The 16238-nt window shown below is 49.4% G+C and overlaps 2 protein-coding genes across 2 annotated transcripts in view; one reads left to right on the forward strand and one right to left on the reverse strand.

Annotated features, from left to right (window-relative positions):
* CSMD2 (CUB and Sushi multiple domains 2) overlaps window positions 1-16238 on the reverse strand; it is a 587354-nt gene that overhangs the window by 322210 nt on the left and 248906 nt on the right. The gene's annotated exons all lie outside the window — the stretch shown is intronic.
* On the forward strand, window positions 1228-1984 carry HMGB4 (high mobility group box 4). The gene has a single exon (XM_012642230.1). The coding sequence runs from the start codon at window positions 1377-1379 to the stop codon at window positions 1932-1934; it is 558 nt and encodes a 185-aa protein (XP_012497684.1). The 5' UTR covers window positions 1228-1376; the 3' UTR covers window positions 1935-1984.

Raw genomic sequence — 16238 nt, forward strand, 5'->3', positions numbered from 1 at the left:
TGGGGCCAAAAATTCAGGGCTGGGGACTCTAATCAGTTTCTACTAATATATTCCTTGTTCGGAAGATAAACGTTGTTGTCAGTTTTGGAGCCCTGGGAATGGACTTGGCAAAAATTCAAAATGTAGTCTGGTCTTAAACAAGTTTCCTTGCCAGGCTCAGTGTCTGAGACCACACCTCTGGACCCTCGGCCCCCCAGGAAACAGTTCTACGCAGGCAGGACAAAGCACAGCCTTGGTTCACGCCATCAGTGGTCAAAATCCACAGTCGCACGTGTTAGCGGCTGTTTGACCTTGAACATGCTACTTTTTATGTTAATGAAACTTGTTTTCTAGTCCTGTGAATCTGGCACTATCATCAATCAACGAGTTGTGTTAAATCTGGCGCCATACAAGCACCTTGCAGTGTCCAAAGGCCAAAAAACGATACTTCGTTATCTTTTCCTTCCAACTGGAAGACTAGTAGAATCTTTGCAATGACTTTTACAACGATCCAGACACCGACTAGTTTGATTGCAGCTGTTATAGCTTTGTGCTCTAACCCTAAGAAATGGGGACCTCTCACATGAACATGGGCAGGCCTGCTGATGGGCTAAGAGCACCATCCCATTTGTATGGACTCAAGTGTAATTACTAACATCTCAAGGTGCTCCTTCCTCTCTCCCCTCAAATTTCTTCAGAGAAACGAAGAGTTCAGACTCATAGCCCAAGTGCTAAGGTTTTAAATTAGACAACTTTGTCCTGACAGGAACCGAGTCACAGCTGTCACACCTGATTACTTTTAGAGTTACTACTAAACCCTTTGTACAGCATGAGCTGCCACTGTTGAAGGCAAACAGAAAGCTTCACATTTTATCATGACAGCTCTGGAGCCATCCACCTCCTCATGTTCATTATTTCCGGGCTGTCTTTGGAAGGGATGATGTGACATCCTGACAATTTTATAGTGAGGGAGGCAGACCCTGTAGCCTGTTACTACACCCGAGGGATTTTAAACCCCCAAAGCTGAGCAAAACCCACTGCCTCCAGGAAGCCAAGAAGAAATATTTCTGGGGGAAATAGCTGCTTCGTAGCCTTCTTTGGATGGATCATCATCTTTTGTAAGAGGCAAAAATTGACCCTCAAGTAATCAACCAATGAGAGTCCCTGTGTACCAATGCCCACAGGCGTTGGCTGGGATTGGCCAGCTTATAAATGATGTCACAAGTCCCTTTCTCTGACCTGACAATGCCACCACCACTGAAAAGGCCCACCCCTGACTGCAGCTCTTGCAGAGAGAAAAATTCACCGCAAGTAGAGCACCTTCTAGATTGCTCCTGTAGTGTGGGCTCAAAAGTCTCTGCTGTCCAAGTTACTGAATCCAGAAAAAAAATGATCTTATGAACATGGGAAAAGAAGTCCAGCTAAGGCCCAAGGTGAATGTCTCTTCTTACATCCACTTTTTGCTGAACTACAGAAACAAATTCAAGGAGCAGCAGCCAAACATCTACGTTGGCTTTAAAGAGTTCTCTAGAAAGTGCTCGGAAAAATGGAGGTCCATCTCAAAGCATGAGAAGGCCAAGTACGAAGCCCTGGCCAAGCTTGACAAAGCCCGATACCAGGAGGAGATGATGAATTACGCGGGCAAGAGGAAGAAACGAAGAAAGCGGGATCCCCAGGCACCAAGACGGCCTCCATCATCCTTCCTACTCTTCTGCCAAGACCACTACGCCCAGCTGAAGAGGGAGAACCCAAACTGGTCGGTGGTACAGGTGGCAAAGGCCACAGGCAAGATGTGGTCTCTAACAACAGATGTGGAAAGGCAGCCGTATGAACAGAGAGCAGCTCTTCTGAGAGCTAAGTACCAAGAGGAACTTGAAGTCTACCGTAGGCAACGCAATAATGCCAGGAAGAAGGGCAAGGTGTTGGGTAGGAACAAGCGTAGAGGGAAAACTTAGTCTGGCAAAGCTGATGGATCGACTTTGAGAAAATAAAATGCCATTCAACCGTATTGCCTGTCCCTGGTCTCATATGCAGTGTAAGAGCAGCCCATGGTGGCTGCTTTGGTGTGGCTTGGCGGAGGAGGGATTGGGGTGGGGAAACTAATCTTGGGGAGAGGAGAAGAGGGGAAGGAAGGGGAAGGGAGGGGAGAGGAGAGAAGGGAAAGGGAGGGGAGGGGTGGTTTCGAGAGAAGTGGCAACGCTGTCCGAAGGGTGTGGCTTAGGCAGGTGAGTGGTAGTCCCCAGGGTGTACAGAAGCTAGCAGTCATGAAGATAGGAGCATCCTGGCCCCAAGTGGTGATCCATGTTGGAGGACCCCACTCAGGGTCAGGTGCAGGAACACGAGGCCCAGTTCTGATGAGGAGGGTGGCAGGACTGGGCAGACTTCCAGGGCCAGAAAGCCTGGAGTTCAGTTAGGCTCCCATTTCAGGCCCCAAAGGAGAAATATGACAAGACTAGGAGCTCATCCCCGGGGTGGGACCAAGCCAGCAGGTTAGAAAACTGGAGTTTAGATGGGCCCTTGGGGACCCAGAGTTTCCAGCAAGACTTAGATACCTTTAGTGAGCCAGGATGAAACCCCAGTGGTGTTCCCTAGTCAAGATGATGAGGCTGGGGCTGATTTTATACACACAAACACACACACACACACACACACACACACACACACAGAAACCAACAGGGAGGGCCTCTGCCTGCAGCTCCCAGGCTTGGAGCATCCACCCTGTCGTTTTTCAGTGGACATAATTAAACTTACGGTGACGTGGCATCCATTCTTGCTCTTGGTCACAGCACGCTGACCCCCTTGGGACTCCCTTCGGTGGCCAAGGCTTGATCAGAAGACAGAATCCCCCTGGCCTGAATAACTGGATCAGTGACAGGCAGGCGAGCCAAGTTAGTCCAATCAGGGCAGATCTCAGGACTTTTGTCAGGAGTCCTGGGGGAGAATGCAGCCCAGGGGGCTGCTGACAGCCGCTTGCCATCTCACGGAGCCTGAGAATGAGGCTGTAATGGCAGAGTCCCTTTGGCAGCAGAGCATTCTCCTGGACTTTTCATTGAAAATGAGCCCACACGTTTCATTTTTTGCCTAAGATGGTTTGAGTCAGGTTTTCTGCTACTTGACAATAATTTGACACAAATGGGATTGTGTTCTAAGTGTCTGTGCAGTGCCTGGAGTTTTGGGCAACGATATACCGTGAGCAACGTTTCGTACCAATCAATAAAGATTGAAATGGAATATTTCGAAACGGTTCTTTTGACTTCTTGACATCAAAAAGATTGGGCCAAAATGCAAAACTGCTTTTTTTTTTTGTAACCAGGTTATGCATGAAACAGACCTCCCTCACTCCACCTCGAACCCCTATGCTCTGCCCGAGGACTTACACTTTCTACTCTACGGCACTATTTGAACTTTTACTTTCAAAACAAAAGCAAAAATCCATATCTTTGAGCAGTCTTTTAGGACCACCTTTGGGGACGAGAGGTAATATAGTGAAGTGATGTCGATTTCAGGGTTTGGAATCAGACAGGCATTTACGGAGGATTCCCACGTCCCCGACGCTGTGCTGGGGACGGGAGGTGCGTGGTGGACGACTGTTAAGTTCCCGCCCTGTGAGAACTTTCCTTCTGCTGAGAGGGAGGGACCTGGGCATAAGTCACAGCCCTGCAAGGCATGGTGCTGTAAGTGAACACACAAAGTGCCAGGGAGGGAGTGGGGACCACCCACCGAGCCTGCCCCGCAGTCTTCATGAAGGAAGCAGCCTCATTCCACCTGACAACCTTGTACGCGAGCTGGCAGCATTCCGCTCCCGTGCTGGGCCCCACAGCTGCGGCTCCAGCGTGGCTCTGCTCCCCCTCCAGCCCAACCTCCACCCTCTCAGGAGACGTCCTCATTTTCTGCTTCATTGAGAAAAGAGAGATCATCAGGCACAAGTGCTCTCCATTTGCTTCGTTCTCAAAATGTGACCCACACCCGTCCTTTCCTCCCGGTCTCCTGCCTCATGGGGAGCTAGACCCCTCCTGCGCCAGCGTCCCTCTCCCCTGCCTCCCTCAGGCCCCCACCCCTTACTGTGAGGAGGCTGACCCTTCAGTCTAAGCCTGCACAAGCTCACTTGGAGCCGTGATGTGGTCGTTCCCATCTTCACATCGGCAGGACATAGGGCAAGTGCTCATTCCTCGGAGCCTCAGGCTTCTCATCTGTGCAATGGGAATAAGGCCCGCCTTTACAGGTTGTTTTAGTGATTACATGAGGTGACACATACAAAAGTATTTGGCACAGTCCTGAACCCTAATAGGGGCTGTGGAAGTCACCCTCTAGGCTGGCTGTTCCATAATCCCACACCCTTCCTGCTATTCACACCCTTGTATAATTCCTTGCCATTAAATGTGGGCAGGACTTGTGACTTTCTTCTGACTAAAGGAGATGGATGTCACTTCTGTGATTATTTAATGATCTATAATACTCCATCTTGCTGGCCAATTGGCTCTAGAGATTCTCCTTGCTACCTGCTAGCCTGTAGCCAAGTTTGAGAAGCCCATGTGGCAAGGAACTGCAGGAAATCTCTAGCAGCCGAGGGAGGCCTCAGACCAACAGCCGGCAAGACCCAGAAGCTCTCAGTCCTACAGCCACAAGGAACTGAATGCTGCAGCAGCCACGCAAGTGGGGAAGTGGATCCTTCCCCAGTCGAGCCACCAGATGAGATCTTGGCCCTGGCTGATTCCTCGATTGCAGCCTTGTGAGACCTCAAGCAACGGACTCAGCTAAGCTATTTACTGGACTCCTGATCCATGGAAACTGTACAAATGTACGTTTAAATGTATAAATGTTTAAACTGTGTTGTTTCAAGCCACTAAGTCTCTGGTAATTTGTTATACAGCAATAGAGAACTAATATATTACTCAATAAATGCCAGCTTCTTATAATTCTAGAAGAGACTGTCTTTAGTCTTATTTCCACCTCCAGCCTCTACCCTCCCCATTTAATTTCCTTTCCTTTGTTACCAACCTCCTGAAGGTGGAGGGCCCCCTCCCGGCCTCCAGTGCTAATTAGATCCTGACTGGCACTACTCTGTAGCGGTTCCGGTTGGGCTGTCTCATTTCCAAGCTGAACCGTGGGCTCTTAGTGGGCAGCAGCTGTGTGATGTACCACACTGCACTCCAGGAAGAGGCCCCCGCACAGCCAGGCCCCAGCCCCATGCCACCCCTTTCTGGTTTCCTGTGTGATTAATTATGTGGATGTGGGTGGCCAAGTTAGAGCTTTGACAACAGTTCCCAGTGCCCCTGCTGAAAACTAACCCCATTAACAGTCCTTTATGAAAAAGACAACAGGAGGGTGTGAATCCGCTGGCTTCTAATGACTGTACTGTAATGACAGTGGAGGGGGAGGGAAGGAGGAGGAGAAGTGGGGGCGCCTGGACCTAAGATAATGGGTGAGGGGAAAAGCAGGCAGGAAATGCGGTGTGGTGCCTGCATGCCAGGCCCACTCAGCTGGCCTCAGGTGCCCCTGTCCTTGGGAGGAGGAAGGCAGACCTACACCATCTTGACGACTGAATCACTTCACTCCGATCCTTCTCTCTTAGAGCCTGCTTCTGTGTTCCTGTAGGCATTAATGAATTTATTCATTCATTCAACAAATATTTATGTAAATCTCATGCCAGCAATATAACAGTAACTGTTCTGGTGCTAGGCATACAAGGTCCCTCGTCTCTCATCTCCCTCCCACATTCTAGTGAGGGGGAGACAGACAATAAAAAAGCCAACAAATAAACACACCAGGTCATTTTTCTATAGTGTCAAGTGCTCAGAAGAAAATAAACTTGGGTAATGGCAACGAGATAAACAATGACTAGTGCAGTGGAGGGCACTTGGAATGGGTGGTCAGAGGTGACATTTGGGTTTCGATTTAAAGGACGAGAAGGAACCAGTCATGCCAAGGTATAAGGGAAGAGTCCTTGGAGCAGCAGGGAAGCAAGTGCAAAGGTCCTGAGGTAAGAATGAACTTGGCATGTTAGAGGGACAGAAGGGAGGCCAGAGTGACTGGAGGTGTGGAAGAATGGGCGAGATGTGGTTGGAAAGGTGCAGGCCTTGGCAAGGGGGGTTTATTTTGAAATCTAAGTGTAATGGAGAGCCAGGGAGAGTTTTCAGCAGGGAGGTGTCATGCACTTCCATCTTTGATTTCTTGTCATTGATCATTCTAGAGTCTTCAGAAACTATCAAGTGCCACGCCCTCCAAGGACTGCAAGAGGCAAGGCTAGAAAACACCAAACCCATGGCATTTTTCCCTTTCAGAGTGGAGGTCATGAGTAGCCTCCACTGGTATTCCTTAGAGCAGCTGTAAGCTAAAACCCAAATGTGGAAACTGTGAAACTTCTCTTTCTGTGATTTGTTTCCCCAGGAATGGAGGAAATGGGTGGGCATGAGTGGCAGAATATTCCAGGGCAATACTTCTTCCTGGGTCTTGCATTTCCATGGGGGACAACTTCTACTAGGCCAGTGGTTCTCAGTCTTGAGCCTGCATTAGAACCACTTGCAGGGCCTATTAAAACAGATTGCTGGGCCCCACCCCCAGAGTTCGATTCAGTATCTCTGGGAGCTGGACCTATAATTTGCATTTCTAAAAGTTTCCAGGTGATACGGATGCTGCTGATATCAGGACCACAGAATCTGTCTCCTTCACTCTGTGGAGGTGTGACTTGGCTGCCTGCTGAGTTGGGGAGGAAAAGCTGACCATACTCAGTTCACCCTCCCTCTCCCTCTCCTCTCCTCTCCCTCTCCCTCTCCCTCTCCCTCCTCTCCCTCTCCCTCTGCCTCTCCCTCTCCCTCTCCCTCTCCTCTCCTCTCCCTCTCCCCCTCTCTAGCTGCAGAGCATATGCAGGTATCTCTCTAACCAGTTCGTCAGTAATAAAGCTGACATGCTGATCCTCATCTGTCTTTCTCCTGCATCTGCCAATTGATTCTGCACTTGAGAGGGGAATAAGTATATTTATTTACTGGATTTTCCTCAAATCCCAACAGAGAAGTTGATTCCACAACAATCGACTGGCCTTTGGGCCACAGGGCAGCGTTGGGACCTTACAGCTGGTTTCAGCCTCCACTAAAACATCAATTGTTTGGGGGAAAAAGGTCCAGGTCCTGGGCTGTAAGACTGGAGATCAGGTCCATGGATGGGGTGAGGTCACCAGGATGATGTCACAAAGGCATCGGAACTCCCTGTTTCCTGTCATGTGACCTCTTGTCGCACTTCCACAAACAATACCTGCCCTACAGGTGTGCTAGGGAATAAATGAAATGCCTGGGACACCACCGTAAACGAAGTCTGGTGCACACGAGTGCCCTGCGGGCCCCTGCCCTGGTCTCTAAAGGAAGGGGTAAAAAGCGGAGAACCACACTTAAAAAGGTAGTTTCAAGCAGGAGAAAAAGCCCGGCCAAAGGCCCACAAGGAGCGTGGTGACCCTGTGGGCTGGCCCTGACCTGGTGTTCAGTGACATGATGAACGTTCTGTTACGAGGCCGTCCCGTGGAGCCGTTGCCTAGCAGCGGCTCTCCCCGCCCAGTTCTCCATGTCCGATCCTGTCCCTGCTCTGGCTGGCTGGGCGAGGTTTCTAATATGCCTCCCCTTCAACAGTGAAACATTTTAGTGGTTGCCCACCACCCATGGGAGTCTGCACGGCATCATCAGACCACTGTGGCCTTGCCAGTTGCACCGTCCCTCACACTCACTGTGGCAGCTGAAGTAGCTCCCAGCAAGTCCTGCCCCTAATGTTCACACCATGGGTGATCCCCTCCCCTCAAGTATGGGCTGGGCCTGGTGACTGGCTTCTAATGAATGGAACAGGGCCAAAGCGATGGGACATCACTGCTGATATTAGTCTATAAAAAACTAAGATTCTCTCTCTCCCTGGCTCTTCTCTCTTGCTTGCTTGAAGCAAACTGACAGTTGAAAGCCACCCTATGGAGAGGCTCATGTGGCCAGGAACTGAGGGTGGCTTCTGGCCAACACCCAGTGAGGAACTGAGGCCTGCAGTCCAACAGCCTGCGAGGAACTGAATACTGCCAACAATCGCGAGTGAGCTTGGAAGTGGATCATTCCCCAGCGGACACCTTTACTGCAGACCGTGACAGACCCAGCTCAGCTGTACCCAATTCCCAACCCTCAAAAACGCATACACTGTTGTTTCACGCCACTAAGGCTTAAGGTAACTTGCTACAAAGTGAAATAATGAATACAGATTTTGGTATCAAGAGAGGAATAGTACCATGACATTTACCTAAAAACCAGGCAGTGGGCAGGAGCCGGGAGTATTTTGAGGAGCTTGTTAGAGAAATTCTCAATTGCCTCAAAGAGACCATTGGTAGGAATCGGGACTTTGAGGTCGCTGCCGGTGGGGGCTCAAAAGCAAAGAGGAATATGTTATTGGAAACTGGAGTGTATTATTAGTCTGCTTTCTGTGGCTTATAACAGAATACCTGAAATTGGGTAATTTATAAAGAAAATGCATTTATTTCCTGTAGCTACGGAGGCCGAGAAGTCCAAGGTCGAGGGGCTGCATCTGGGAGGGCCTTCTTGCTGGCGGGGACTCTCTGCAGAGTCCCGAAGCAGCACAGATCGCATGGCGAGGGGGCTGAGCGTGCTAACGTGCCTGCTCAGGTCTCTCTTCCTCTTCTTATAAAGCCACCAGTTCCATTCCCATAATAACTCATTAATCCAGGATGGATGAATCCATTCACGAAGGCAGAGCTCTCATGATCCAGTCGCCTCTTAAAGGCCCCGCCTCTCAATACTGCTACAGTGGGGATTAAGTTTCCAACACATGAAATTTGGGGGACACATTCCAACCACAGCATGGAGGCAGGGGATCCTTGTTAGGTGGCGGTATTCTAGCTTAGTGACGTTGTCATCTGCAGTTGCCTGGAAAGCAGAATATGAGCCTAATAAGCCTAATGATCTAGCTATGGACACGTCCAAGTAAAGTGTCGAAGGTGATTTCTTCTTGCTGCTTATGTGAGAAGAGAGGAAAAACTGTTAAACAAAAGGAGCCAGGAACTGATAGTTTTGAAAATTCTCAGCTTCCCAAGACAGTAAAAGATGCTAAAATTAAGAGATGGCCTTTGAGCACTGTCAAGAAAGGGTGGTTTGGAGAGAAAGCCAAAGGTGTGACTAACTGTGCAGCCTTTGGTTAAGACCTCAGAAAGACCAAAGGATCATGGCATTATTCTGTCACACAAAGACCCTTTAAAGAGATTAGGGTAGGCCTCACAGATCCTGAGATCAAACACTGGGGACCCTGGGAAGCACAGGGCCGTGCGTTGGCCATGTTAGCAGATTTTAGCAGGAGGCCCAGGTTGAGAAGGGTTCGGTTCAAAGAAATTTGTGGGTGTGGCTTTTGTGTAACAGGGAGAATCTCAGTGTGATTTATAGAAGATCCTCAAAGTTTTTAGGAAAACTATTATCAGAAGAAACACCAACAGCTGGGACAGAAAGGGACAGAGACAGTACAAAGTAAAAAGAGGCCACTGGACCCCCAAAATTCTCAGCAGGAAACAGGCAGAGAAAACAAGTCAGCTTCCAACACATGCTTCCTTTCATGAAAAAGGAAGGATGACTTAGAGCTTAGAAGGTGGAGCTAAGAGTGCTGGAGAATTATTCCCAGGCTTTGAAACCTAATCAAGAAATTTCTAGCATTTTCCTGGCTGGATTTCAAAATCGTTATGGACCAGTGATTCCTTTGTGCCTCACATTCCCCCCCACCCCCTTTGAGTGGGAATGTCTATAGGTAGAATGCCTGTCCCACCATTGTATGTTGGGCATGTGGGGGCAGATAATTTAGCTCTATAGTTTTGCAGATCACCAGATCCAGAGTAAGAATATTCTAGAACCTATACTTAAGGAAATATAGCCAAGAGCCTCATCCACGCGTGGACCTGATTTAGATGATGAGATTCTAGACTCTCGGTTGATGCTATCATGGGAAAAGACATTTGGAAACCTTGGGAAGGAGTGATTGTATTTGCATGTGGAACGGACACACATCACTGGGGGCCAGAGGGCAGATTTTGGTGGGCAGCTCCAGAAATGACTTTGGTATTCATGCACTTGTGCAATCTCCTCCTCTTACGTGTGGGCTGGAGCTAGCTTCTAACAAACAGAACACAGAAAAAGTGATGGGGTGGAGATACCATGACTCTTCTGATAACAGGTTATAAAAGAAGGTCACTTCTGTCTTATCCTCTCTCTGGGGTTCTCTCTGGCTTCCTCTGATGAAGCAAGCAGGCATGTTCAAAGCTGCCCTGTGGAAAGGAACTTAGGGCTGTCTCTTGTCAATAGCACTGAGGAACTGAATCCTGCAAACAACCATGTGAAGAAGCTTGGAACCAATCCTTTCCCGCTGAGCTTTGAGATAAATGCAGCCCAGGTACACACCTTGACTGCAGCCTTACGAGAAGCCCCAAGCCAGAGAACCAAGCTAAGCCATCCTAGAATCCTAACGCACAGAAAATATGAGCTAATGACTGCTGTTTCAAGCCACTGAGTTTTGGGGTACTATGTGACACAGCAATAGATACCCAATACACCCACCCTAAGGTCCTGCTACGCTGTATTTCCCCCAGAAACATTACAGTCTCTTCCCTCTTCCCAGGGCCTTTGCACATGCTACTACTCTTGGCTGGGGTCATCCTTTCTACCCTTTAGGTCTGGTAAAATTCCACCTGTCCTACAGGACTTAGGTCAGGTATTCCTTCCTCTAGGAAGCTCTCTTTGACCCTTTCATCACTTCTGTGTTCCCATAACAGCTTAGGTAAGTCCATACATTGTTATCCCAACCACAGAGCACATTATAGCTATTGTTTTTCTCCCTAACTGGTCGAGGAAGGCAAGGACCTTGCCTTGTTCATCGTCAAATCTAACATAATGCTTCACATAGAGTAAAATAATAATAGCAAACTTTTATTGAATGCCTACACCATGCCTGGTACTGTTTGAAGCAATTTAATGCAATTATATTACTTAATAAAAAAATCCAATGAGGTAGGTACTTTAAACACCCCATTTTACAAACTTGAACACCAGGTTAAGTGCTCAGGTCATGCTTGCTGGAAACTGAACAACTGAATCAGGAGAGGCATCCTGTTCCTTCTGTCCTGTGCCTGGCAGGGATCGGTCCCCCTTCTCTCGGGAACTCTTTGCAAACTCCAGAGTTGGATCAGAAGGCCTCCTGGGCCCCTGGGCCCACACTCTGCTTGACCAGTTACCTAATTCGGTATTTCCAGAGAAATACCTGGCCCCATCCTTTTGTGCCTCCAAGGAAAGGCTTGGCTGGCACCCAGAGAGTTTGACGGGCACCAGAAACCTCACCTCCAGCTTTTTGCTCACAGCTGTGCCTCTGGCTTGCAGACAGAATAAGCATTTTCCTCTGCTCACACCCTGTCATTATAAACCACGTAAATTCCTCGATACCCATGTTCAAACGAACAGATGCGGCTCTGTATTTTTAATGCCTTATCTGCAATTAGCAGCAGTGGGCATGGAAGAACTCTGCGGTCCCCGGGGTTACCCCTCACCGATGCAGCTGCGAGTACATTTGTGCTGAGGAATCTGGCCAGGCTCCTCTGGCCCGCACGGCCCTGGCAAGCGGGTGAGGGAACTTCCATGTGCACTGACCACTCTGCCCAGGAGTGGGACAGGGCTGCTGACACCTGATCATCACTCCACTGCTAACCTGCCCCACTTCCACCCTTCTATGCTGTCTAAACACCCTGAGGGGATATCCTCCATGGGCGACCCTCAAAGACAGGGCAAATAGCAGTCCCCAATGTCATGGGCAAAAAAGGTATTCATAGGTTTAAGGTCTATAGTGTGCAGTAAAGATCTATAAAATGCAGAAGAGGGCGTCTGCATGGATTTCAGGAAAGAAGGGGCTGGCAAGTGAGAGTAAATGGGTGCTCAACAGCTCTGTCCAAAGGAGAATGGCATTTTAAAAATAAATATAATATTAATAACCAGCATGTATTGGGCACTTATTTGTACCAGGCCCTATTTCTAAGTGTTTTCCAGACAGCCTCACATATAACGCTAGAGGCAGCCTCCAGCCAAAGACCACCAGGAATCTATCTGCTGTAGAACAAAGTTGGGGGTATTGACTGGTGGCAGTGAGGGTCAATGTACACACAAGGAACTGTGGAGCGCCTCAGTAAGAAGGTGCTGGAAGGAATTTATTGTAGGGCTTGGGCTTGTCTTAGGTGATCTGGGGGAGGGTTCAAGGAAGCAGAGCTTTGCTCTGGATTGAATACTGTCTAGAAGTAGGTGTAATTCTATGATTGGGTACTTAGCAAATTTTATCTAGGAGGCAGGAAGAATGAAGCGAGGCAAGAGTTGTAACTGGCCAAAGAGTCGCCATCACTCACATTAGCCAAGAAGTGGAGGGAGAGGGTTATTAGATCACTTTTGTATTTTGAATAATGTTCTTGTTTTTGTCTGAGTTCAGACATGATTTTGAAATGGTCTTATTTTTGTCTTAATCCATCACGGTCCTAGAGTGACCTTGTCTGGTGCTGACATTTGGTGAAATTATTTACGGTCAACAGGAGAACCCCAAGGCCTAGGTGTGGGTGCTGGGCCAGCGGCCGGCAGCACGAGGCCTAACCGATAGTGCCGGGCCAGTTTCCAGCCATCGGGAGCTGCTCTCCTCCTTCCCAGCAGCCTCCATCATTGTGCCAGTTTACAGAAATAAAGAAATTGAGGCTCAGAGGGATTAAAGAATGTGCCCGAGTGTTCTCACAGCTAGGAAGTGGTGCTGAGATTCCAGGGTCACTGAAACTCGAGTGAGTACCGAGAGATGCAGCAGAGGGGACTGGAGGGGAGAGGCTGGAAAGCAGGCTGACCATGAGGGGAACTGGTCACAGTGGAGCAAAAGAGACCACACAGGGTTTCCGTCTTAGGAATCTGTCCCTGCTCTGTGGCCCTGGGCAATTTATGGAACATCAGAGATTCCATTTCTTCCTCTGGATGATGGGAACACAAAAAGCTACCTCCCAGGGTTATTATGAGAATCAAATGAGAAGACAAAGTACAAAGCACCTAAGCAACACCTGGGAGATAGATGCCACTCTGAGCACTTACTGCATGCCAGGCACTGTTCTCAGAACCTCCCATGTGCTAACTCATCTAATACTCACAGCAACCCCATGAGGCAGATTCTATTACAACTTCTGGCTGGCAGGTAAGAAGGAGGTACAGAGAGGTTAAGCAACTTGTCTGAGGTCACACAACTATCAAGCAGCAGAACTCAGGCATCCTGGCTCTAGTATCCTCACTCTACCACCTCCCGGGGTAGCTGTGGGGTCACTGCTCCTTCCTGCGCCTTGCTGCTCCAAATCATGAGCTTCCAGACTCTACTCATATTCTGATGGTGATTTAATGCCCTGGGACTCCCCAGGCCCCAGACTTTTGCTTGCAAATGGGTCTAAGCTGCTTGTTTGGCTCTGGTTCAGAGAGCATTCATTTCCTGTAAGAAGGTCAAAACAATCTGGGCATGACAGATAATACAGATTCAAGTTGCTGCAGTCGATAGATCAAATAAAACACAGTATTGCCTTGCTGGCATTTCTATACCTTTCAATAGGTACTAAAGTCAGAGAAAAGCACTGGGAAACGAGTAGAAACTAAAGAGGTAGGAGAATGACCCAGAGCTACGGCACAGGCCCTCTTTTGGCAAGACTGATGTGTGGGCAGGAGGCAAGTGGTTGCCTGGGAGGAAACGGGCCAGACCTGGCCTGTCTCCGTCGATCCTGCCACAGCAGAAAGCTGTTCTGGGCGGCCATGGCGCCCAGCCCAAGGCTGACTCAGCATCGCCTCTTCCTAACCTGTTGAGTGGGTGTGTAGGCTGTGTCACAAGTTCTGGGAGAACGAGAGGCCAGGACTCCCGGGCCCGGTGGCTCCAGTAACCGAGGTCCTGTACGCCCCTGAGCCCCTCCAGTCCTCATCCTGCTACCACTCGGGGGAGACGAAGGCCTGGAACTCACATCAAAATGCTCTCTGCTGTTTGATGCGATTCCAGATCCCCGCCATCAACCTTTGTGCGGCTCATCTGTTCTTAATTATATCTCTAAATCCCAAGGCATTACAACTCTGAGAATTTGGGAAATTTAGCTGCTTAGAGGATTCACAATAATCACAGAAATCCCTGGTATTTACAGAGCTCCCTTTTGCAGACTGTGGAAGCCAGATAGACAACACTGTAGTGGTGAGGATACCCTGAAATGGCTCTCAAGTCCTCTCCACCGAGCGCCAGGCCTTTTGGCTGTATTATTTTGTTTAGCTCAAGGGGTTGGATGAAAAGAATATTTTTCTCCATCCTTCTGAGAAAGACCAAGAGAAGAGGGAGAGGTTAAGCTAATGGAGAAGACATGTCCCAGGTTGCTTGCCAAGGCCCTGCCCCCTTCTCAGGACGGCCCTGCTCTCTTCCCCACCCAGACACCGTAAGCCCTGCTGAAGGGCCGGGCCCCTGCAGCTATGCTGGCACCAGCTGAGCCTGCCCCTTCCTCACTGCAGCTAATGGGACAAGGAGTGGACACTTGACTAATAGGCAGAGCCAATCAGAGTCTCTCTCTTGATAGTCTGAATTAAGAGATGTAGAAATTGGGAGTCACTTGGGTACCTAGAGTCGGAAGGTCAGGCAGACTCGGGGACCAGAGGGACCACTTGGGACTCTATGTACTACCTGAGAGTTGCTGTCCAGCACTTTCTGTACCATGTATTGGTTCAATAAACCCTCTGATTCCTAAGCTGGGAGCCAGCCCCTGAGACATTACTGCATGAAGATAAGGCGTTGGAAATAAACGCAGACTCCCGCTTTGTTTTCTTGGACACAACATGCTTTCCCTTCAGCTTCAGTTGGAGATGAGGCCAGCACTCCATGGGCTCCACGTACATGAGATGTGAGCAACCACTCTTCCCCTCCAATGGGGACAGACATCACAGGCGACAGGGGACCAGCATGTGGTCCATTCCAGGGACCCCTGCTGACTTTTATCAGAAGCCAACACAGGGCCTCCCCTGAGCTGCCCGGGTGCGGGGCACAGCTGCCCCTGACCTCCCCAGCTTAAAGGAGAAGGACTGAGCAAAGGCTCTTCAAAGGAGCCATTGTCATGACACGGCACAGCCATCTGCTCCCCCCACTGATCTGACAGCAGCAGCAGAGGCTGAGAGCAGCAGACAGAGGTCCAGGGAGCACAATTCGATGAGCAGCCCTCATTGATCCGTTTACCTGCTTGACAGCTGGCCAAAGTCTGTGTTTGAAAGATACCCATGGAAGGTCAGAACTTGAAGGACACCTTAGGGAGGCCCCAGGACAGCCCGGGATTGTCACAAATTGTAAAAGCAAGCCCCAAAGACGACACTGAGATGTGACCTTTCCGATTTCAATCAAGGGAATCCAAACAGCTGCCATTGTTTATGGGACAGCCTTGGGAGGGGGAGGAGGAGGGGTATTGTTGTGTTTTGTACTTCAATTTGCCGCAGGGAGGAAAGCAAAGAGAACATATATTTATGTGAGTCCGTAGGACTGAATCATAAGCTCTTTTGAACTAAAAGAAAAAGCACATTCTCACCATTGAGGTAATAATGTGTTGTCACTAATTCAGAGCCCCTGCTGTCCCCGCTCCATGGGACACAGACCAGCACGATCAAAGAGCTCTCTCAGCCGGAGGTTCCAAATGGAGTGTGTGAGACAGTGGCTTCTATGAGGCATACCAAGTTTTGCCCAGCCTTTACTTAGCCACATATTTCAGGGCCAATCTGCCCTGTCCCCATGACAATGAGACTCCAACAGGCAATTCATCACGAAACCCCCTCCCTCCTGTCAAGTAGGTTCTGGAAATAGTCTTCTGCCCTCCCCCACCCCCCATCCAAAGTGCCGTGAGCCATGGGATTTAGTCCCTGGAGTCCCTGCTGCCTTGGTTGCCAACCATCCCCCCTAAGTGTGGCCCATCTGTCTGACTGATCTCTTCCGGTGTCTGGTCCCCAGGCTGGCTCCCCCAGCAGCTGGGAGCCTGGGGAAACTCTTCCTGGATGGCTGGGCTTTGGCCCCATTTTCTCAAGTGTTGGGATTTATCTTCCCCATTTCTATTAAGCCATAAAGTGTCCCTAACCTAAAAGTCACACAAGCACCTGAATCACCTGCCCATCTTGCTCCCTTAGACTTAGCCTTATGGAAAATGTCAGCCCAGATGAGGGTAGTCTGCCTCACTACCTTGGATGGCTGATACAGAG

This window comes from Propithecus coquereli, unplaced genomic scaffold (assembly GCF_000956105.1).
Source record: "Propithecus coquereli isolate 6110/MARCELLA unplaced genomic scaffold, Pcoq_1.0 Scaffold178, whole genome shotgun sequence".
In the NCBI taxonomy this organism is placed as follows: domain Eukaryota; kingdom Metazoa; phylum Chordata; class Mammalia; order Primates; family Indriidae; genus Propithecus; species Propithecus coquereli.

What these genes read in the sequence shown, in the direction of transcription:
- HMGB4 (XM_012642230.1), top strand. Translation starts at nt 1,377, where the DNA reads ATGAACATGGGAAAAGAAGTCCAGCTAAGGCCCAAGGTGAATGTCTCT.